The following is a 24,811-nucleotide window of genomic DNA, read 5'->3' as shown; positions in this document are numbered from 1 at the left end:
AGCTTTCTCATAGTCTACTGCTGTGCTCATGATAGTCAGTGGCAAGAAACTCAACTGGCAAGCTCAGTTCTCTCTAGATCTCTTATTGAAATCAGGCTTATGGTGCAGATTCTTTCAAAGGAGATACCGCTGAACAGATAGGCTGGAGAGAGAGTCGACCATTTTTTAAACAGAAATACTAAATATTAAAGCCAGTTCCCACATTTCAAATATCATATTTTTATAAGGAATTGTTGCTACTTTTAAAGTAATTGGATAGAATTTTCTTCACACTTCTGACCAAATGGTAGCATACATCAAACAATTTCTGGACAAACATATTTAAGTGCCAGAGTTTGGGTGATGACAATGAAGGCCTGATAGTGAAAGGAGGCTGGGTTAAAAATCAAATATGGAATTGCTCTAGTGTTTGCAGCATACTCCAAAAGAACAGCTGCTTTCAAGCCTCAGTTTAAGGAATTCAGTCTACTGAGGACAGTTGTTACCATGTACTCAGTTTTGTTGTTACTAGGACTCATGTATATCTAAAGATAACTTTAGATAAAGGTAACTTTACTGCTTTCAAGAATAGTCTCATAAGCTCCAAAACTACAACTTTTTTTGAAGAATACATTCTGAATTTCAAACAAGCTATTCAGAAAGGGAAAATACCTCATGCTCCAAAGTCTTTAAAGGGCTGGGACTTAAGACGAGCTTACAAAGGTTTAACTAAATAAGCTGATGTTCTTTTTCTTGTCCCTCTGCCTATCTGGCTTAGTTTGCCCAAAACATCTGTTTTGATTGTTGTTGATCAGGTTGACCCATTTTTTATCTTTGGTAACTGGCTAAATAAGCTGGGAAAGTTCAGAAGAGAAGTTATTGAACACAAGCAAGAAGACATTTTAAATTTTTGGGGTCTGTACTAATACAAAATTCTGATGTAACACCTAGTAAAAATTCTGAGAAATGAAATGTTATGTGAAGCATCTGAGCTGGATGTTTGTTGGACAGGATTATTATTCACATTACTTTATTCACATTGCTTTAGAAGGCCTCACTGAGTAAAAACGCCTTTTGCAGTCATTTTTTCCTTTCTGACTTGCTTTCTGGAAGTGAAATGAAGACAAGTATTTCCTTACCACAGACTTGATAAAGGGAAGACACTGTAGATATCTTTTCTAGGGTCCCCATTTATAGCTCTTAACAGTTTCTTTTTATGCATCACCATACCCTGATCATTTTCTCTTCTGATGGGTAGAAAGAGTCACTGGTTTTACTTCTAAATTTAATTCTTTTTTCATAGGAAAGCTCCTAGAATACTTTACTAGTTGCAAGCAGGGATTTTTAATGGAGGACATAAAACAGCAACCTCCCCACATATAGTTATTCTTCCAGTTTAACTTTCTGAACTGTAGACTAGACCATGGCCTGAAAAGGCAGTGAGTTGTTCAGCTTCTGTAAATGACCAAAAAGGCATTGTACTAGTCCCATTGAGCCAACCTGAGAACCTAGTGTATACAAACATTTCTGGCTCTGCCCTGTGAGATCATCATATATAAGCTATTTGTTTCTAATAGCAGATAATAGCCAGGAGAATGTATTTTGTAAGTAAGATTTTGAAATACATTTTTACAAATCATTCTCTTACGTGAGATGAAGTGACCCTTATTTGGAGAAACAGGCATGCAAGAAAGTAAAGATTCTCACACTTTTTTTCCCTGTATTTCTGTTTCTTTTCTTTCTAGTGGGCTGTTCATTGCAATGATAGTAAGTCTGCTCTTCCTTGTGTTATTGAGGTTCACGGCTGGGGTCCTCTTCTGGATTTTCATCTTTGGTGTGATTGGAATTATAGGTTATGGTAGGTGTAATCTTCTAGCCTCTGAGGCTATTTTTCCTTATTGCTTAAATTTGGGCAAGGAAAATCAGTAATTACATCAATTAAATGGTACAATTGGGAGAATTAATGACTAGTTTTAGACCCAGTTAAGTGAGAAGGGCTTAAATGGCAGTGAAATTTAGTAAGAATCCAGCTGTGCTGATACTTAGCACCAGAGGTAGTAACCTGAATTATCTACCCACAGTATGCTTAGTCTGTATTCACGTGTACTGATACTTCTTTTCTATATATGTGATGTTATAACTGAGTAGTCTCACAGTAATGCATTTCTGGTTTTTGCTTACCTGACATGCTGAGGACAAAACACTTGGCATGTAAAAGATTTTTTTAAAGAACTTGTCCTTGCACTCTTCAGACACTCATTTTATATTGATTGTTTTTTTAAAAGGCATCTGGCATTGTTACTGGGAGTATGATCATCTTAAAGGAATACCTGGATCTGACCTCACTGTTTACGACATTGGATTCCAGACAGACTTCAGAGTGTACCTGCAACTGAGGCAAACATGGTTAGCATTTAGTAAGTGCCCTTTAAACTTGGAATCTGTTAATGGATATTCAGGAGAATCAATCAATCACTGTCTTGCTACAGTTTCTGTTTTGTTAAATCTTCTCACTCAGAGAAGTAAGCAGAATTCTCTTTCTCTGTATTGTGCAAGATACTTTTTGCAAGGAGACTAGTATATTTGTAAGGGGAGATAATGCAATTGCACTAGTGATGAAAGTGAAAAATGCTTGTGTTCATAATGGGGAAGTAGAAGGCAATAACTAAGTTAGTCCTGATGAAGTTGCGTAAGGAGGGGCATTTTTCTCTCCCAGTCTGTTTATTCTCCTTGTTTGAGGGCCCCAGAAATGAGATTAATAACTCTACACTTCTTTGTAGAACTGTTTACATTCAGGTCACTGAATTTTCTTGGAGGCTGATCTAAGACTCTAGAATGAACCATCGCAAATTTCATCACCTTTATTTTCAAAAGTGCTTCATTGCCTTCTCTTACAAGAGCAGTGTATTTAAACCAAAATCCTAGTGCAGCAAGACAGCCTGCAGTATACACATCCCTCCCCAGGGAAGGAGGGACGGAAGAGAGAACAAATACCTGTCGAGTATTACTTGCACTGCTGTTGCTGCTCTATTAGAAGGCACACAGACACTAACTGATGATGAATGGGACATAACCTAAACCACTGCCTCTCCTTATTGGTAGCTAAATTAATAGAGCAGTAGTTTACTGCTTAAATCTCCTATCTCTGCTTTGTGTTTTCATTTAAGTCTATGTTGGATCATTGAGCTCAGGAGGCATCTTCTGCGTATTGTTGAGGCAGAGCTTTTTAGTATGCTATCCCTAGAGAGTATTAGGACTTTATCATGTTTTTCCTTGTAACTCTCCAAACTCTTCCCCTGCCTGATTCTTAGCAGCCAATATATAGTTTATCTAGAGGTCAGTGTCACTTTCAGATGAGTAAATTGAGGTACTCAGGAATAAAATTACTGTTCCAAAGTCACCCAGCAAAGCAGTTAAATATCCTTGAAGAAAACGTAGATCCTCTTAGTCCTAGTCTAGAACTTATCATGTACTGAGATTGCTTTCCTGTTTCACAATGTTTGGGACAAGCTACATTAAGTTAACAGAGCTGAACTGGAATGAGACCAACTTTAAAGAAACCTGATTATGCATTCCTTCATGGGGAACCATATAAAAAATAGGTGCTGAAATGCATGTAAGAAAAACTGTTCTGAACGAAGTCTGTGGCTCTAAGCACCACAGTGGTCACTTGCCACCTGCAGTTCTGATGGCCAGGGGTACTGATAATACTTGGGATCGCAATTTAACATCATCTGTGACTATTTAGGTCTGGATTCTGAGACTATGTCTAAGCTGTGGGACCTGAAGCTAATTCCCATGTCCTTTTGCAAAACTCCAGACAAGCCAAGGTTTAGGGATACTATCGTCCTGTCTTCCTCTCCCTCCACAAAACTTCTTGGTTTCAGCTGGAGGAGACAGATCCTGCTGTGTGCAACCATCCACAACTGCTGGGCTGGTTTAAATGTTGTTTAACCATCTGAAGCACCCAAAATTAATAGATATATTTCACAGTCAGAGGCAATGTGCTTCAGGCATTAAAGACTCTGTCTTCTCTAGATGAAGTCCAGAGAATTTTTTCACTTCCTACTGCAGAAGTAGGTTTTGAACTGACACAAATAGAAATCAGACTGAAGCAGACTCTTTAAACCAGATCTGGGTTATGATTCAAACACTGCTCATAACTAAGAGAGGAAATGTTCTGAGACATGGTGCTCTCAGCTCTCTGACCTCAGAGCAAGTTTGCATGATTTACAGAGGCAGCATATTGGTTCAATTCTTGATAAATCTAACTTTTTTTGTTTGTTTACAGTGATAATACTTTGTGTTGTTGAGGTCATAATCATACTGATGCTGATCTTCCTAAGGAATCGGATCCGGATTGCTATTGCACTGTTGAAGGAGGGTAGTAGGTATGTTTGTCTAATTTTAATATATTTTGAATTTTATTAAATGATCTCTAGAGTACACTCTTCTTGAGCTTCATCTTGCACTACCAAGGGCAGAAAGTTGGGGGTTAAAGTACAACACTGGATTTGTTGAGCCGAACAGGTAGTATAAAGATTGCCAGTTCTCTGTTAATGAGGTTGTCCTTATACGAGCTTTCTCCTTTGCAGTAAGACATTTCTTATCTCTCAGCTCTCTGCCTGAAGAGTACATATACTGTTAGTGGTACCACATATCCTCAGTGCAAGAAGGTTTATCAGCAGAAATGCTAAGTGTGGTACACTGTTAATAGGAGCCTGGGACCTATAGCTGCCAACATTGCTCTGTCATTGGATTGCCTCCAGAGTGACTTACTAGAGGTAGAGGATTGGTGTTGTTTTGGCTGTGGCTTTTATTTAGGAAAGACTGGATTCTTCTGGCTCCAGTCAAACTTTTGCGTGGACATGCATAAATCTGCAGAGAGAAAAGGAGACTTCCATGACCAGACATTGTAATATGGTGCAGTCCAAGATACTTCTTTTCAGCTCTGAGTAAAGAATAAAGCAGAGCAGGATATGACAGTTGAAGGCCTAGGAGACCTCTTCATTTTGTGTTTCCTGAAATCTGCATAGACTTTGTTCACAGTAGTTCCTGTTTTACACACTGCCGACACTTAGTTCTTTTTTTTTTTTTTTAAATGGGAATATAACAAAGGAGAAATGGACTTAAAACATCAGGCCCTTGGATTTCATTGCAAATAGGCTAAGGTCTGATAGGGCTTGGAAGCAGAGCTCTGTTAGAGCACATAGAGTTAGCTCTGAGTTTATCTGTGTGCACTTGCTTGTAGTTTTCTGCCATCTCTGTTGACATTGTGGTTCTCAGGAATCAGGATTTGGGATTTTTGTAATGGGATTAAGAAATACTGAAATTCTGCATTCAGCCAGGTACTTGTTTCCTGTCTTATGCTACTGTGCAATTAGAGCATAGCAATTAATTTTGGCAGCACTAAATTGTACTCTTTAATTCCTGTTCATTAAAATCCAGGAACACTTTTAACACTGCAACACTTTTGTTCGCAACCTTGACAGGTAGAAGGATTTCAGAAAGTTCATAAACTTGCTGCTGAGAATTAATAACATTCTGTAGTTTTTCAACAGCATGGAAAGGTCACTTGAGGGTGATGTTTTTACTCTCATGCATAATGCATGAGGTGAAACACTGTATGTAATTACTGTAAACCTAACAGACCGTGCCCTGTATTCAGGAAGGTGCAAAATAAGCTGCTAATGACTGGAAATCAAATTACATTTTTCAATACCTTTTAACTACTCTTTCAAAAATATTACAATGCTAATAATTGACTTGAAATCCATAGTTAGAAATAATTAACAGTTGTTACTCAGTTTGTTGGAGTAACTGTCCGTGGTCTTAGTGGTAACTGAGAGGCTTACCATTAACTGCTGAACACTGCTAATACGTAGTGATTATTTCTCAGACAGCATAAGCCTGTGTCCTCCTGTGTGACTCTTAGTGGACTTTTACAACTCTAGACTCAGACAGTAATTGACGTGTTGCTCTTCACCTCTTGATTGCACACAACAGTTCCCTTGCATCCCCCCCCTGCCCCCCGCCAGCATTTACTAGCTTAGCAGCAGGAACCGAGTAAATTTGTCTCCTTTTACATTCTGGAAACTGCCTCCTATAAAACAGATAGCATCAGAAGTGCCACAGGTCATAGGAGAAATACTGTAGGAAATACTAAGAGACAAAAAGGCTTGTAATAAGCTTACAGGGTCACTGGAAAGAAAATTTAGAGTAACGGGAAGAGGTAGATGGCAGGAGTGTAAAGAGAATGAACCTGCAAGCTTCAGTGAACAAAACACGCACTCTCTGAAATCACATCCAGTGAGATATGAAGCTGGAGGTGTTCGCGTCTGAGATAGCTGCAGTGAGTTTACCCAGAGGGGCTGTGTCGACTCACTTTCTTACAGAGGAGTCGTCCCTGGCAGAGTAGGAACTGGCACGCTCAAGTTCGGGCTCATGAGTTGCATGCTAGCCACAAGAAGTATTAATAGAATGTCAGCCTCTAAGACATCAGCCTTGATGTTAAAAGGAGCTCTCTAAGCTGTCAACAGTGAACAGCCATTATTCTTTCTGCCTGCCAACAGCCAAAGGCAAGCACCACTCAGTTATGGCACATGCAAGGGAAGTCACATAGTCCCAGGAAGGTGTTAGCATGTCCTGGCATTACAAAGACAAGGTGAATGTCCCTGCCCCAAAATAGTTACTACTTAAGGCAGGAAAGGGGCTGGGAACAGAGTCCTCAAATACAAAGTAGCAAGAGGTAATTTCAGGTGTGTAGGAGCTGAAGTAAGAGCATAGGAGCTGAGCGGAGTCGGACGGGGAAATAAAGGGTAATGTCTGCAGCAGTCAGCCAGGAGGTGTGATTGAAATGGGTTTGTGATCTGGACAGAGCTGGATCTCTGAAGCAGTGATGGAGAAGGAGAAAGTAGAAGGTAGTCTTGAACATGGCAAATGGATAAACTTGACTGCAGTGCTGCCAATAAAGGTGGAGTGGTAGAAATGAGAAAGTGAAGGTGTGAAGACATTTGAAGAAAGAACCTGCACTATTCTGAGATCCCAGCACTAGATTATGCTACCGGTATCAACAAGTAGCTCAAAGTAAAAAGGATGATGCTAGAAGAGAACTGATAAAAAGCTTGCTTCTTAAAGTGTTGTAGCTTACTGATATGTTTTGTTTCTTTCATAGGGCTATTGGCTATATAATGTCTACATTGTTCTACCCAATCGTCACCTTCATACTCATTGCAATTTGTATTTCCTACTGGGCTGTGACAGCTGTGTATCCTTCTGCCTGTGTGCCTCTGGAGGAACAGTCTTCTGGTCTACAAGACTAGATAATTCTCTGCTATTTCACCTTAACCAGACCAGCGTTAAGAAGGCTATTTGGTCACTTAGCTCTTGCTGCACTGGTACACTCTTCCTCACTGCACATTTGCATGTGATGTACAAATCGGTGAATTTAATTTCATTAAAAAGAACTGGACTAAAATTCATGCCAAGGCAGGGGGATCATACAAGGCCTTGTGTACTACATAAGGCTGACTTTAAGGGGTAAAAAAGGGCCCTCAGCAAAGAGTGAATATGGCCTTTAATGTGCTGCATGCTCTATAGGCCTGATGTTAATGGTCTCTTAGCTAGGGGTGGGGTGGGCTCCAGGTGTGTTTTGTTCAGAAGAGTATAGGAAAGGAGTGAGAGAACATACAGTGCACTGAATCCTCTCTAAACTGCATAACAACAACCACTGTCTGTTTGTTCCCAGAACAGCAAGGGTTTGGCAAGGTATCAGAAAGGGGAAAATTGCTTTTTGAAAACAAATTGTTCTTTCACATGCAAAGAGGGTCAGTTATTGCAGTTCAGGACAATGTTAATTTATCCTTATGCTATGTGTCTACTTCCACCAAAATATGAACTGTCAAAGAGCTACTGCATAATCTGCCTCGTCAAAGGTAGATGTGCAGGAGAGACTGAGTCAACTTTCAAGGTTATTCCCCTTGCCCATTCTGGTCAAGGGTTATTACAGCTCCAGGATGGAGTTTGCCTTAGTTCTCTAAGTAATGAGAGTATTCAGTCTTGTCTATCAATCCTTCATACGTGTCTCTGCATAGCAAGAACAGTTTTTCTGTTATCTGCACAAGTTCTTTAGAGCTAGTGGTTACCCACTGCAGAATCCTAAGTTGCTCAAAGCCTACAGTTCTGTGATTCGTCCTTAAAATATTTCATTCAGTTTTCTGGCTACATCAGGAGAACCTGTGTATAAAGTAATGGCTAATCAAACACTGTGCAAGTATGCAAACCTGACTTGTGACCCAGAGGTAAGTGTAACAAATATTTACCTATAGTAAGACCTATACTAATTGCATTTCTTAATCACTATTAAATGCAATGCTAGTAGAAAATGTGCATATTTTAAGTAATGATTCTTCATGTTAAATCTGAAAATAGTGTTCAGATAACATTTCTTTGTTCAAAGCAATTTACAGACATAAATTAATTTTTCTGCTAAACTGTCCTGTGAGGCAGGTAAATATTAACTGTTCTAATTTACAGAGTGAGAAAGGAAGACACAGAAATACAGGAAGGGAATATTTGGAAGGGTGTTCTTGAATTCATGAGGATTCTCATTTGTGGTCTTCAAAAGGCAATGGAAGACTTGGAAAGCTATGCCTCAAACTTGTCCGAGGACCAGCCATGTTTTGAAGCAGAGGCTTAGCTTCTTTTGGCACAGCAATGACCTTTATGAAGCTCCATAAATATGTCTTTTTTTTTAAATTTTGTCTTCAGTCAAATGTTTTGACTTGACTGTGGGGTTGAATTTAAGTGTTTTTTCAAAACTAGAAATATTTATCAAAAGTCGTATCAGGGTTATTTTCAGGTGTTTAAATTTCAATGTACTGCTGTGGTTATGTATATCCGAAACAATTCCCCACCCTGCTGCTGTCTGAACACTAAAAAAGAAAGGGATTAGAAATTGACTGGGTTTATTTCATGCCCAAACTGAGCAAACACATGAAATGAACAACAGAAATAGGGAGAAGTAATTCAATGTAAAGACTACTCCTGTTTTAATACTCTGAGATAGGTAAGGGAAGTTGTGACCACATCCACAGCTTGTATAAAATGGCATAGGTCGGTTGATTTCAGTTCTACTGTGGTGATTTACCCAAACTGCAGATTTGGCCTCTGGTTTTCAAATAAATATTTATTTATTTTTTATGTGAGCAGGTTTTCTTTAATGAAACTGAAGTGTTTATATACCTTAAAAGTAGATTTCTGAAATTCAAATTCCATCTATGTGGGTTTCAGGCATGTGGCAAACAGCCTTGTTTTCTAACTGCATAGTTTAAAGTTAAGCACCTGCGTAAGACATTAATATGAATCCTTAATATCTAAACAGGTTACATAGTACTGGAGTGCAGTGTTGAATGAAGTAATGAAACATCAAGCAGAATTATGTTATTTGTATTAAGCTGCTAAACTTCAGAGACTGTGTACACAGAATTCATTGCTTATCATTATGTTTATTTTTCTTTCTTTACAGACTTTTAACACAACCAATGTGACTAAATTGTGTCCGGGTGCTCAGTGTACTTTTGCTTTTTATGGAGGAGAAAGCCTGTACCATAAGTACATCTTCATCTTCCAGTTAGCCAATGCCTTTGTCTTTCTGTGGCTGGTGAACTTTGCAATTGCACTGGGTCAGTGTACCCTTGCTGGTGCCTTTGCCTCTTATTACTGGGCTTCTCGGAAACCAGCTGATATTCCACTGTGGCCGCTCTTCTCTTCATTTGGACGAGCAATACGGTAAGACTGTGGAGCTGGATGTGAGCCTTGTCATGTATCCAGCAAGTGCTCTTTTTACATCTAGGGAAGCCAGACTTGGAATATCAAATGAAAAAGATCAGTCAGCATTGTGGTTTAATCTTGGTAGGCAGCCAAGTCCCATCCAGCCACTCGCTGACGCCCCCCCAATGGGATGGGGGAGGTGAAAGTGCGAAAACTTGTGGGTTGAGATAAAGACAGTTTAATAGGTAAAGCAAAGCTGTGTACCCAAGCAAAGCAAAGTAAGGAATTCATTCACTAGTTACGATGGGCAGGCAGGTGTTCAGCCACCTCCAGGACAGCAGGGCTTCATCACGCGTAGCAGTAACTTGGGAAGACGAATGCTATAACTCCAATAGTCCCCCTCTTCCTCCTCCTTCTCCCCAGCTGTTATTGCTGAGCATGACACCATATGGTGTGCGATATCCCTTGGGTCAGTTGGGGCCAGCTGTCCTGACTGTGTCCCCTCCCAACTTCTTGTGCACCCCCAGCCTGCTCGCTGGTGGGGTGGGGTCAGAAGCAGAAAAGGCCTTGACACCGCTCAGCGATAGCTAAAACATTGGTGTGTTATCAACACTGTTTTCATCACAAATGCAAAACATAGCACCCTACAAACTACTATGAAGAAAACTAACTCTAGCCCATCCAAAACCAGTACAATCAGGAAAATGTTGTTGTTAGGGGGAGACTGAATCCTGTAGCCCAATAGCGGCAAGGCTGCTGCAGCTTCATGCCCCCAGGTTCAACCAGTTACAAGGCTGAGTAGGTACTCCCAGTAGGTGCACACACCCAAATACATGTATACAACACATATATACACAGCTGGCCACACGGATTGACAGGCAGACACACACAGCACTCACACAAACACCAACAGCACCAATGGCTTCATCCTGTTCCTCTCTCTGACAGATCAGGATGAAAGTCCATTAATATATGTAATTCCCACTAATGGACCTTCCTCCAGTTATAATTTGATTTATATATATATACACACACACATACACATATATAATTGTACATATACACATACACGCAACGTAACAGTCATTTATTTTGTTTTAGATACCATACAGGTTCGCTGGCATTCGGAGCCTTAATTCTTGCAATTGTCCAGCTTATTAGAGTAATACTGGAGTACTTGGATCACAAACTGAAAGGTGAGATTTATGAATCTGCTCTAGGTTATTAAGACCTCCTTTGGTAAATTACTTCCTTACTTTCCCAAGATGTTTTTTCAGCAATTAGAAGAGATTAATTCCACATTATTTTTAGCCATTGTAGTTCCATTTGCAGCCAGTGAATTTGTGCTGATTTACTCAAATTGAGTCTATCATGTCCTTGGGAACTTAATGCAAAGTTCATGTGGGGTGTGGATCTGATCTAATTGAAAGCTAGTGACCTAAATTTGGTTGAGAAAGGGAGTCCATAGCTAGAAGAAGAGAAATAGTTTCTGCTTTTGTCACAATTTAAGATTTTCTTCTGAGTAGCTTCTGATGTTCTGAAGACTGTTCATGAATTCTATGTATGATGCACTCTCTCCTTTTTTTCAGGTACACAGAACTCCTTCACTAGATTTCTACTCTGCTGCCTCAAATGCTGTTTCTGGTGTTTGGAAAGATTCTTAAAATTTATAAACAGAAATGCCTACATCATGGTATGTGCTGTCTCTGCATGTGGTCTCCCCTATCTGGGACACTAAAATACCCTAGCCACTACTGGTTGGTCAGCAGCCAGCAGTACTAGAGTCTGGTGAATAAATAATGGGATTTGTGGGAGTTTTCAGGAAATGCATGTGGTCCTACCATGAAAAAGTAAGATCTCTTTTTTTTTCTTCTAAACTCAGCCTCTTTTCATGCCTGTCCTTGTCTGTCTATCTAACCCCTCAAAGTAAGTGGGAAGGGATGGCATAACTGGTTAACTTCCCCTCTGATTCAGCAATTGAAATCCTGATTTCAACAGGAATATTAGCTTGTTTCATACTGCATGTTGATGACACTTCTGTTTGGAGACAGTGTTTGAATAAGGAGGTCAGAAGGCATGTGGTATCTGTATTTCGTCCTGGAAGTTAAAAGCACAAATTCTACTAGCAGCAGCAGTAATATTTCTCTAAAATAACCCTTCTTAGCTTCCAGAAGAGAAATTCCAGATTTTCACCTAAATAAACATATATATATTTCAGCCTAGGATGTTCTGACTTGAAGCAATTTCAGTGATTGAATGGTACAGTCACGGACTTGTTGTCTCAAAGGAGGTGGCTGTAATGGGTCCGTTATAATTTCAAGGCCACATATTAGAGAGAACTATGCATTACATGCAGTAAGATCCTGAAATACAAGGAGGTATCCTAATTATTTAAAATACGTAACAGCTACTATTATTTTGCAGATTGCCATATATGGTAAAAACTTCTGCACCTCAGCAAAGGAAGCATTCTTTTTGCTTATGCGGAATGTGGTGAGGTAAGGGGCCATCTCCCAGTCCTTGGAAATGTCAAGATTTCCTGCTCTTGCACTCTGAAGACACACTTCTTTCCTCTCCTGTGTCTCCTCCAAATATTATTGTAAGCTGCTTCTGTCCGCAGACATGGTCCTCACTTCTAATACTCAGTGTGTAACAGCAGGCTGTCCAGCACAGTAACCTATGCAGAGTTGATATAATCTAACAGTTTTGTTGTGATTGTTCTTTTAAATTCATAAGCACCCAGTAGGTTGTAATAGTGCCTCCAAGGAACCAGTGGAGCCCCTGAGAGGAGATCTATGGATATACAGGAATGGGGTGCTCATGATCTGCTGTATGTGTGTTTCTTGAGCTTTGGTCCACTCACTGCCTGTGAAAAGGAAAGCAGAAAGACCTAAGTCTTCAGATTCATCCAGAAAGCTTATGGGGTGTCAGAGAGTGGCAGTAGAGAAGAGAGAGTACTTTGCTTTCAAAACCAGTAACTTGAACATAACCAGATCTCCCCTGGTGCTGGGAATTCCCCCCCCGCCTTTTCCCCACTACCAAGACTGCTGCCAAACTCCCTGTTCTCATCAGTAGTTTTCTTCATTGTTCCTGGCTCTTCCTGTACTACTGTGAGATCAAAAAATAATGGGAGAATAACTTAGGAGCAGGCCATGCTGATGCAACAGCAGACAATCTAATTACCAAACAAGAGACACAGTAAAACTGGTTAGGTGGTTTAAATTATTAAGTGAAGGACTGGGAGGAGGAGAGGAATGGAGGGGAAGGCTGAAAGAGGAAAATGGAAATGATGCTTAAGAAAGAAGAGGAAAGGATTGGAGATGGGAGAATGGAGTACATTCACTCTGTTAGCCTGCATTAATACTGGTACGGTGGTGTCCTCACCTGTGCCTGTGCAATAGGAAAGAGAAGCTGCCTTCATTTCCTTTCAGAACATCACCTCACTGTCCTTTGTGCTTTTGCTCTTACTGATTAAGAGCAAAGCTAAAAGCCAAGCATATAATTTTATTGTTTCAAGTGGAGATTTTTTTATCTTGTGTATTATTTTGCTAATTCTGAATTCTGACAGGTTAATGATGATTTGTTCTCTTTAATATTTCTTAATGTTTATTTTTCATGGTAGTCAGTGGTATATATTACCATATCCATAGCCCTCAGCGCTGTCAAGAGGCAGATGATACAAAGCTCATTTTCCATCCCTTTTTTTACCTGCAGTTTCTGATATGACAGGCTGGCAGGATTTCAAGCAGAAACTCCCTGCTGTTGCTTTCAATGAGGACTGCAGATTTACTGTCAATTTTTCTGTCTACCTTCATTCATTCATCTGTGATTGTCTCCCTGCTTTGAGGACTCCTGCCTTCAGTGTTGTACCTTCATATCTTAAAATAGTAGATTTGGCATGTTATGGGGTCATGAAATGGGGTCAGATAGGACCAAGTGAAGAGAAGACCTATCAGCAATCTACACAAACATTGCTTTTTGTTTTGGTGTGTACTTTGCCTCTTCTAGGCTGGCTTATCTGTGACCCTAGAAGAAAGGCTGGAATAAAAATACTTTGATGTTATGTTTTGGGTTTTTTTAGCCAGCAGGAGCAATAAACAGTCTTCAAGTGCTGTAGCAGTATTGCTGCATTAAGGCCTAACTCAACAAGAGACTCAGTGCTTTTTTGCCTCATGGGATTAGGCTGTAACAAAGCTCATCTCAGTGTTGCATTTCTGCATTGTTGTATGTCAGCCTGTGAAACCAGCAGAAGACAGCTTCTTGGTCATGTTTTGTCAATTATCCATAGCTTTAAGGAGAAAGAATACAAATGTCTGGTTTGTGATGATGATGTATCATTTGTCCCTTGCTGAACAGAGTTGCAGTTCTGGACAAAGTTACAGACTTTCTTTTATTCCTGGGGAAAATTCTCGTTGCTGGTGGTGTAGGTAAGCTAATCAATTTTTTCCAAATGGTATGTTCTATTATCTGGTACCTACAAGTATGCCTGCCATATTCATATATGCTTAGTTAACAGCTGGAGGTTCTCATTGGTCTGACTATTTGGGAAGCTGTTCCTGTGTTTCTAGGCTTTGCAAGATTGAACTAAACCACGTTTTTTTCTTTTTTTCCCCTTCCCCCTTGCACTCTGGTGTGTTGTTGACAGCATCTTTTCCATAATTGCTTTTACTGCTCTTGCGTGTGTTGCTGGCACAAGGACTTCTGCAGCCAAAGCATCATAGCTGGATCAAACCAAGTTCACACCCACCAAGTCAGCCACAATCGGTTCACCTTTCATAAGAACTGAACAAAATTGCAAATGAGATTCACCTGGTATCAGACAGCATGCATACAAGAGGTGGTGGTGCAGGTCTGCAGGAGATGGCCCTGAAGCTCTGCTGTATTCAAGCCCATTATAGCTATAAGCTATCGTAAAAGAAATATTCTATATTTCTAACATCCTTACAGGGTTTTCTTAGTTATTGGTAAATATCAAAATATCTTATTCATGTTCTTCTGTGACAGAAAAGTGAATTTTTTTTTAAATTAAGCACTTTCAGAAATTCAAGTTGGCAGTACTCCCTTACGGTTTTTCTAAATGGTCACAGCAGTTTCAAACCATTATTTTACAAATAACCTTATTTTGTATTCTGTATACTTTAAAATATTACTAATGAATTGTATTTTAATCAAAAGTTGAAAATTAATACCAAGAACAGATCTAAAATATTTTGTCATTACTGTAGAATGACTTTCAAACTGGGGTAGCAAATTTGATTTGAAACATATTCTCTGAAATGTAAGCCATGAAATACTGAAATTAATTAATGTGTTCATCCTCTTTGAGAAGAAATTCTTTGGGTGATTTCTATTGTAGAAGCATTGGTCTGTTCTAAACTTATTGTCATGCTTATTACTAGCACTGCCATTTCTCCTTTTAATCTGAAATAGTTAAGTATTTCTTCAAGCAATAAAATTTAAAGCAGCAGAATTTTTCTCACTCTTTTTTTATTTTAGAAAAGATCCACCCAATGGTCTTTTTTATCCCATGTCATTGTCTTGTTTATAATTGTTAATTAATTTTGCTATTAAATCCAGTAGAATGATGAAACAAAACAATTCATTAAAGTCTTTCTGGGCCCATTAATATCTTTATGGTAATTGATTAATTTACATATCTCTTCTGTCAGAATACAGATCCAGCAGATAATTAGTATTGAGGAATTTATTGTTTACAAACTTATTTAAACCAACCTTGAATCTGTTGTCTTTGTTTTGTCTCATCCATTCTTTAGGTGTTAGGAAATCAGAGTTAGCATAGGAATCACTAATCTTCTGTGCTTCTTGCAGGTGTTCTTGCTTTCTTTTTCTTCACACAGAGAATACCAGTCTTTGCACAGGAAGCACCAACGTTAAATTACTACTGGGTGCCATTGTTGGTAAGGCAACCATCTAATCTCCTGAACACTGAGGGCAGTTTGAGGTGCTCAGACTACTCAGGGCATGGTCTGGTAACAGCTCTTGTTGTCATCCTCTCAGTGGCACACTATCCACTGAATCTGCTTATACTCTAGCCCTCTGGATCCTTCAGGCAGAGGTGACACTGCAGTGACTCTGCACCTTCAGAAAAACTGAAAAAGGTTTCACATCTGCTTTGCTCAGACTTCCCAGGCAGCAAAGGGTGGTGGTGAGGCACCGATGACAGTGTGGCTTCTAACGGAAGGGACTTGTGATGCATCTATTTCTCCTTTTGTAGCCTCCCTAGACTCCAGAACACCTCTAGGATGAGTGGTTCTTTACAGTAATTTTGAAGGAGTTCAGAATATTCTTGGTGTATATTCTCTTTGGGGGTTGAAATGGCTCCAGTTTGGCAGCTGGAACTGTTAGGAACTGCATGTTAGGATACAGTGTCTTGAACCTGTGATCCTTTTCCACAGCAGTAGTAACCTTTGGTAGAATTACAGAGCTGCCATTAAATCCTCCCGAATATGCTTAGCAGACTAGACTTCTGACTTGTGTTAACACTGCCCGACATCAGTGCCAAACTAAATTTGGGGTTTTCATGTGGTTTGTTTTTTGTAGACGGTCATTATTGGCTCCTACCTAGTTGCACATGGGTTCTTCAGCGTCTATGCAATGTGTGTCGACACGCTTTTCCTCTGCTTTTGTAAGTACTACATTTTCTTTCACTAATAACCTACAAGTCACGGGAAGAGGAGTAGAAAACCACCTTATCCCTTCCTTACAGAATCCTGGTGACATGCTAGCAGACTGTGTGAAAAACAAACTGATTCTGCTTTTCAGCCTGGCTCCTTGATGCATTCTTCAGTGCAGAAGTGTTTTAGCATTCAAATTTAATTAGTTGAAGTAATGGAAGGTAGCTATATGGCTCATGGGGGTATCTGGGTTTTGTTTTTCAGAACTTTAATTAACAGTTTGCTTCTGGGTGCTTTGTAAAGAGCCCTGTACAGCAATGATTCACTCAAACCTTTTGTTAATAACAAGGTTTTTCTTTGGTATATAGGCAGTCCTTTGTTTTCAACTTAATAGTCCTGAACAAAGTACTATGCTGAATTACCTTCAAATTTGTGTAAAATACCATTTAAAACACTATCTGTCCTTTGGACCCCCCAACAGCAAGCAATCACGGGCACTCTCAAAGGGACTGCTGTTCAGTGTGTCCAGTCAGAGAATACTAAAATCACAAAAGAAATCTGTTGGTCTCAAATTAGGACATGATTATAAGAAGAGGATGTACTTACTCCAAAATACATTCCATTTGCTAGATTTACTGAATTCAAGAAATAGATACAATTTTTCTATAATCAAAGTCATTCTGGACTGTTCTTGCAGTTGGTGAATTATTTGATAATACTAAGGGAATACTGAAATAGTCATAAGCTTGATCTATCATATGCACAGTGGATCACTGAGGCAAGATAAACATGGTAATACTGATTCTCCTCTTACAGTAGCATAAATTCTTTCTTTCCTTTGAACACTCACCTTCTTAACCCTGCTTCCCTAGGAACTAAGGTTAGCAGTGGTTCTGGAAATACTGGGTTGCCAAAGAATCACAGGAACAAAATCAGTCAGAAAACTGAAAATTGATGTCTAGTTGAGAGCTATATCCTGTTTATCTCAAGTTACGGACTTTGGTTCTAAACAAACATGATCACAGGCAGACATAGCACTAATAAGAAATAAGCTAAATCATAAATAAAAACATAACGATTACTATTATTTAGAGTGAAATGGAAATTGATCAAACTAATAAAATTTAGAAAGTTTGTTGGTGCACTCAAAAATTAACAGATTTTCTTTTTAATTTATTCCAAAGACACGTGGTACATACTGCCATGTGATAAATGAAGATTTGCTTATTCTAACTTCTTTGGCCACTCCTTACAACTAGTGCTCTCTTTTTGGCTTTGCAGATACAACTGTCTGCCTCTGCAGGGTTGCAGTTGCAGTGACTGTGCTTCACTGCACACTCCCTCCAGATTGTCCATCACTGGTCTGTGACTACTGCATGGCATAAACACTGGGCTGAACCCAGACCAGTGATTTTAGTTGTGACCTTCTGTAGGAAAAAAAGTACTGTGTCTGCCTCATTATTTTAAATTCATATTCTGTTTTGCTTCCCATGCTTCCATTCAGTAATAGACAGTAGGAAATCATACAGAATATTGTGCAGTTGTGGCATCAGGTTTTCAAAAGAACTTTATCTTAGGCAGTGAAAAAGGGTCCGGTTTTAAAAAGTGCTTAAATCCACAGCTCTCTTTGGGACAAATTTTCTAGCAGGAAGTAGCCAAAATGCCAGGCTTCAGTGGAGGCATGAGTGTTTCTGAAAATTTCCACCTATACTGCCAAACCAAAGAACGAGAGAATAGAAAGTATATATTGCCATCATTTAAAAATGGCTAGATGTTTGCGTCTCTGCTTTGTGTAAAACCTCTTCTGGTTTGAGAAAATAGAAGTTTTATAGTGTCCTTCATCAACTTAACAATACAGCTAAATTGGCCTTGATTGAGATTTTTGTTTTTAATCTTGGGTCTTTTGCTCTCTCCTTTCTTCAATTCTGTGTGTGTGTGTGTGGTTGTACTGCTGTTTGCTCTTTTGGCTGCTTTTGCTGTGTAAATTCAGGTGAAGACCTGGAAAGAAATGATGGATCTACAGCAAAACCCTACTTCATGTCAGCTAGCCTTCACCGAATTCTAGGGAAGAAGGAACTAAGCCCTAAGAAGGCAGTGGGATAACATACACTAAACCTCAACATCAAAACAGTGTCACTTTTAAGCAAAACGTGTATAAAGTAGGCAAAAGTAAAAACTGTAAATGATGCTTCTGGTAAATGGGTGATTCTTTTTTCCTTTTGCTTATATCTAAAAAAAATGAGCAACATTGGTAACATTTAACTAGTTTAAATGCTTAACTAACAGCTGTGAAAACAAGGCCACGTTTTAGTTTATAGAGTGCCTATGAAAAGGAAAATGTAAATTTGAAGCTTTTTTAAGTCTATAATGATGTTTTAATAACTTTTGTAACACAAGTTGCTGCCTTAGATGACAGCAGTTTTGATAATGTTTCTTTTTATAAGTGTATATTTGTAAAAGAAATTCAGGCAATTTTTTGAAAGCACTAACATATAACCTAATTAGCCATAAAAAGATAGTTTGAGACTCTCTAGTTAACCAGGAGATGGTACTAAATCTGTAAATACGGTGCTATGATTGTATTTTTTTGTACAAGCTGGTACACAGCTATTTAAACTGTGATTATACATGCATTAATGATTCCCTACACTGAAAAATGTAGTGATATTTTAATCACATCCACAACTGCGTCTTTTTTAAGAAATGATGGTACCCTGCAGGTCCCAAAGAAGGTAGTCAGAGAAGACTATAGCTGATACTGCTTAAAGTGAATTTTCTGTGAGTTGTGCTTAAAAGATGATGTAACTGAGAGAAGGTTCCACTGCACTTGAAGTGATTGTGGTTCACACAAATGAGGTTTCATCCGGTACAAGATGGTGAATGTATCATTTTTAGCCAATGTCCAAGAAAGATGCACTTGTGTTAATATCCTCCTATCTCTAACGAGTCTCCAGTTGTGTTCTACATTATGAGGAAGTTGAGCTTCACTGAAAGGAAAACCAAATGCAGTCTCTTTTTCCTTGGAAGAAAGTCTTGGCCATATGTGTGCATGAGGAATTCCATTGCCTCTGCCTAGCTTCTTAACAAGACATTGCAATGACTGCACGGGTGCTGAGTGCTGGGTGTGCTCTCTCTGCGGGTCTCCAGGATCTCAGTGGCTCACGCAGTAAGGTGTTAAGACATTGAACTTGAGTCTCCTCGTGATACAGGATGAATAATTTAGCTACTGAAAGATGGTCCAAAAGGGTTAGTTTGCTTTTTGATTATTAAATTTGCCCGGTCATTAGTACAAAATCTGTTGGTAGACAGCACATTAACATTCTGTTCAATTTTATGACCCCCTCCCCCACCGTTAATAGAACTGTCACTGAGGCTAGTAAACAGCCCTGCTCATGGAAAAAGTCTTACACTGGAGTACTTCTCAAGTCTGTTACTGCCATGAGCTGAGCTGAAGAGGTTTTAATTTGTTAGTCTCGTGGATGCCCAAGGACCCAACCACACTGAGGCCTGCCCCTAGTTTTCATGGATTCCACCGTACTGAATAAGGTATTTCATTACTGTCCGCTTTCCAGGAGTGGCATGTGCCATACCTCTGCCAGATCTGTTACAGGAGTTCAGTGTCTGGAAATACTTTTCTAGCCCCAGGAGTCCGTTGGTGTCACAAAGAGAAAGGCAAATTCTTTTCCAGATGGTTTGAATGCAAGTTTCTGGGCAAAATTTTCTGATGATCCACATCCCAAAGTGATTTTGCTCTCTAACTTATGGCTCCAGTTTGTGATGATTGTAATTGCTACAAAGGCAGAAATACTGTCCTTCCTGCAACAGGTCTGGGGTCATGTTGACGCTCACGTGGTTACGTGATTGCAGTCATGGCCACGGTAGGATCTTGAAATCCTGTGAACTGAGGTGCAACTGACAGGATACTCGTATGCATTCTCTGTGATCTAGCGGGCACTGTAGCACTTCCCCCTGAAGCAGAAACGAGTGGTTCCGTTTAGGACTCAATGTAGAATAAAGGCGTACAGTTTCAAATGTAACTACTGATTGTGGGCACCTTCAGTTTTTGATAACGCCTCTTGAGATACCCTAGAGTAAACCTGACTTTCAGAAAGGGCTGAGAAACCTACCTTCAGAAAAAATCAGACTCTTTACTGATGAAGTTTTTCATCGTCATCATCATTTCTTTCTCATTATGTGCATGGCATTGAATATACAACTCCCCCATTAATCCAATCTCTTCTGAGAATTAAGTCAGTAACTTTTTGGGGTATGTGTCACCATTCTGTGATTAAAAAAGCTGCTGGTCCAGTCCATGTGCTAAAGCTTTTTTTTTTTTTTTTTTTTAATACTACTGTGTGTTTAGTTTGCAGCTAAAGAAACTTTAAGTAATCTATATTTCTACTGGACTTGAGTGTCTTACTGGGAGCTCAACTGAAAAAGTGTATTTCTGAATACAGCGTGCTTTTTTTATCATATGAATGTAACCATAGAGTTTACTAGGAATAAAACATAATAGAAATAGTATACAGTTATTTGATTAGAAGACTTTTGTAACAAACCTATGCATTTACTAAAGTAATTTCTAAAAGTGAAAGTTTTAAATTGTATTATTATTTATATACAGTAAAAAAAATATATATATGTATAAATTTACTCCACTCACTATTTTGTGAAATTATTTAGAATGTAAGTGATTACCATTTCTGAGAAGAAAATTTAAAAGCCATTTTCTTAATTATGAGAACTGTGAAAATACAAAGCAATACCATGTAGATTTTGTAATCAATAAATTGAATAAATAAATCATAATGATTTAATATTAAAATTGGCTTTTAAAATATAAATTGCTATTAATGAATTAAGTAGAAATTAATGCAAGTATTTACTTGGGAAAGAATCACTTAAAATATTTTAAGACTAACTTATTGTACTGGTTCCTAACTAATCCTGTGGGCCAGAGTCGGCAGACTTATACCACAGAGGAGGTACTAGTAGTGACGTTTATGGATTTGGACGTTTACTTTGTTCCTTGATTTAGTACGAAATGCAAAATTCCATTCTTGACTTTAGAGAGTGGAACATGTGGCTATCTATAACACAGTAAAATATGTCATATGTGCTTTGCTCCTGAGCCCACGGGAGTCTGTGACAAAATGCCCACCCATTCCATGAGGTGCAGGCCAGCCCTGTGACAAAGGTGGCAGAAGGCTGGCAGTTGCTCCACGCTCACGGTGCAGTAGAGGAGGAGATGTTCAAGGGGAAAACCCGACGGGAGCCCGTCGTGGTCCTGCCCGGCCCTCGGCTGGGCGCCTCCTCTCTGGGCAGAAGCTTTGGAAAGGCAGGGTGGCTCTGCAGAAAGACCCTTTTATGTGAATAGGAAGAACTCTTTTGAGGATCTGGGACAAGCAGAATGTAGAAACCTAGAGACAGTAGAAAACACCTGCTATCATATCCACGCAATCATGTTTGGTTTCGTTCTGGTTGGATTCATTGTGTCTCCCCACAACATATTGATGGATGGCTTTCATTTACATGTTTTATACCAAAGTTTTAATGTCAAGCCTTCAAATTTTGTAAAAAAAAAAAAAAATAAAAAAAAAAAAAAAAAAAGTGACCCCAGAAAGAAAACAAGGTAACAAGAAAGATGGGATCATTTCTTATGCGGAGGGTTTGGCTTTTTTTCCAAGTAGTATTCAGCAGCTGATTCTTGGGCATTGCAAGGGTGCTGAATAGTCTTTCAAACATTAGTATTTAACAGTATGAAATATTTTACTGTTGCATGTTCTGCTGTAGAACAGGAAAAAGATTTTGGCGGACGCAATGTCAAGCTGATTCTGGGACAGTCAGTAAGTATTCTTCTACAAATGGGTTGTCAGAGAAGCGATTATGAAGAATAGACTGACTGTTTTCAGTAACATAGAATGTCTCCCTTCGACCAATTGCTCAGCCTGGACAGCTGTGTCCTCTCTGACAAAGTGCCTTACTGGCTATTATTTTACCTGGCTTATATTTTGAAGTTTATTCACACCATGTAGGCGACAAAACAGAAAAGGCTAGATAGGAAAAACAGTACTCTCTCTATTTCAAATGAACTGATATAAAATGAATGGCAGACAAGATGTCAGATGTATTCGAGCTGCGTGATGCAGCACACACCAATTTCCCCGTTGCTGTTGTCAGATCGTGAAAGTAGACTCTCTGGTCCGGGAGAAAACACATCATGACAATTGTGGTGTTGCAAATAATTAAATAAAAACAATGCAAGACTGTTCCGTTTTCAGTAGTAGATTTTTTTATAGCTTTAATTTATGGTATAGTGAACTTCTGTGTAGGGCCTGTTCTGCTTTCAGTCGCAGTGATCATACGTCTTGTACCTGTGTAACTGCAGGGAGAGCTGGGCTCCTGCTACTTAGAACAGAAGGAAAAAAGCTGGCAAATACCTAGTATATTACTGTAATGTGTCTATTTGCGTGTTCATAAGTGGAAAGTTCATTCTCCATTTCAAGACTGATCGTTTGCTATTCTGGAAGTGTTTTATAAATTATTCTACCTTTTTTAACTTTTGATACGGGCGATGATTTTTGAGGTAATACATTATTTGTACTGCTCTGTAATCAAATTAGAAAGGTACCTGTTTCTTCATGTTTAAGTAACACTAGTGCTACTAAAATTGTCTGTTTCCTCTATGCTACAAAAAGTCCACATGTGTTTGTCCCAAATAATGGGTTGTAAAATCACAAGACAGGCTCTCTAAGGCTTAAGAAATGGAAGGGAGGTTACTGTTTCATTAATGTGATTATTGAGATTATCATCTTGCCAAAACCAAATTAACATGAGCACGACAGTTTGAGCTCTAAAACCTGTTTGCTTCTGCTATGCAGAAACGGGAACGTATTGTTTAAATATCTTTGATAACCGAAGTGTTTAATTTTGTTGTTACTTCACTGTTTTACAGCTCTTGGGGATTGTTCTAATAAAGATTTAGATACAAAAGGCGCTACGTGTGTTCGTGCTGAGCGCTGCGCCGCGCCGGGCGCCGGCCCGCGCTCCGACCCCCCCCTCCAGCGCGCGGAGCCTCTGTGGGGCGCTGGCCCGGCCCCGCCCCGCCCTCCTCCGCGCGGCCCCGGGCCTCGGCCCGCCGCCGCCGCCGGCAGGGCAGCGGAGCGCCGCGGGGAGGGACGCCGGCGGCGGCGCTGGGGGCGGCGGCGGCGGCAGGCGGGCCGGGGCCGTGGCGAGAGGGCGGCGGGGCGGGGCGGCGGCGTGAGAGTCGGTGGGGCGGTGGGGGGGGCGGGGCAGGGCAGGGCAGGGCAGGAGGGGCAGGCGGGGCGGGCCGCGGGCCGGAGGGTGCTGCGTGTGCCCGGAGCGGAGGAGGCCCGGGGCCGGGGCTGGGGCCGGGGCCGGGGCCTGGGCCGGGGCCTGGGCCGCAGCGGCGGCTGCGCTCCGCGCTTTGTGGACTTGCTGGTAGGGGCAGAAGTGAAATGCTGCGGCGTGGGGAGGCCGCGTGCTGCCCCTCCTTGAGGAAAGGAAATTCTTAGTTTTATTCGTGAAAGCTTGAGGATTGTTTGTTACCTTTTTTATTTAAATCTTCTGAACCATGTAATAGTAAAACACGGGGGTTTGGCTGAACCATTTTGAGATCTTCCTGTACCAGACAAGGCGTATTTTAAATCGGCCAAATTCACACCTTGTAATTCAGAAGAAATGTCTTTTGGGGTTTAGGAGACTCGCTAAAAGTCCTGGTTTTCTGCTGTCTGTGTGTCAGGTCAACAAAACTGCTATTGCACACCATGGGTTGACCTAGCTTTCTTAGCTTCCACGGGAAACGCTGCTGTAGGTGTTGAAATCACGGGTGGGTCTGTAGCTGGCCAGTGGCCCAGTCTGGCCAGTGGCCCATTGCGACAAGCAGGGGAAATGGGGCAGTATCTCTGCCTGCAGTACATTTTTCTGGCAGATGGGTGGCGGGGGAGGGGGGAACCCAACCAAAAACAATGCAAAAGCTTTTCAGAGATGAGGACTGATTTCAGCAGGGGCAGCACTGGAGCAGTTATTTGGAGGCGGGACAAAGGGAGAATTTGGGCTCGAGGTTAATAGTGAAGGTATGCATTATAAGTCGTACCATATGTGGGGAGCCTTGTCTGAGGATGCTTCTGGCATTCCACAGTCGCTGCAGTGGAACCTCATGATAAAGTTTTTCAATTAGCACAAAAAGTTATGATGCTGACAGTTGTGGCCAGCTGGGCATTGCTGTCATCTTGGGCAGAGTGGCAACGGCAGTAGGAGGAGACATTAGCTAGAAATGCTTCAATGGAGAAAGTACGGCTGTGTGGTTGGGATTCAATGACTGAATAGCAAATAGATGCATTCAAGCTCACAGGGTACACAGATGCTTTAAATTCAGAGTTGCAGCATATATCATTTAAGGGAAA

The 24,811-nt window shown here is 40.2% G+C and overlaps 1 protein-coding gene across 2 annotated transcripts in view; it reads left to right on the top strand.

The window, feature by feature from the left end:
• SLC44A5 (solute carrier family 44 member 5) overlaps window positions 1–23,380 on the top strand; it is a 108,320-nt gene extending 84,940 nt beyond the window's left edge. For both annotated transcript variants that reach the window (XM_052800692.1, XM_052800691.1), the window contains exons 10-22: window positions 1,725–1,837; window positions 2,265–2,396; window positions 4,271–4,370; window positions 7,154–7,246; window positions 8,192–8,279; window positions 9,506–9,768; window positions 10,852–10,946; window positions 11,340–11,443; window positions 12,175–12,248; window positions 14,107–14,177; window positions 15,580–15,668; window positions 16,312–16,396; window positions 18,376–23,380. In XM_052800692.1, the coding sequence (XP_052656652.1) occupies window positions 1,725–1,837; window positions 2,265–2,396; window positions 4,271–4,370; window positions 7,154–7,246; window positions 8,192–8,279; window positions 9,506–9,768; window positions 10,852–10,946; window positions 11,340–11,443; window positions 12,175–12,248; window positions 14,107–14,177; window positions 15,580–15,668; window positions 16,312–16,396; window positions 18,376–18,488 (1,420 nt within the window). In that variant the 3' untranslated portion in view covers window positions 18,489–23,380. The remainder of the gene's footprint in view (window positions 1–1,724; window positions 1,838–2,264; window positions 2,397–4,270; window positions 4,371–7,153; window positions 7,247–8,191; window positions 8,280–9,505; window positions 9,769–10,851; window positions 10,947–11,339; window positions 11,444–12,174; window positions 12,249–14,106; window positions 14,178–15,579; window positions 15,669–16,311; window positions 16,397–18,375) is intronic.
• The last annotated feature ends 1,431 nt before the right edge of the window (window positions 23,381–24,811 follow it).

The sequence above is a fragment of the Harpia harpyja genome, chromosome 11, assembly GCF_026419915.1.
Source record: "Harpia harpyja isolate bHarHar1 chromosome 11, bHarHar1 primary haplotype, whole genome shotgun sequence".
NCBI classification, from domain to species: domain Eukaryota; kingdom Metazoa; phylum Chordata; class Aves; order Accipitriformes; family Accipitridae; genus Harpia; species Harpia harpyja.
Note: the sequence above shows the minus strand (reverse complement) of the source record. Positions and strands in the feature narration are given on the sequence as shown.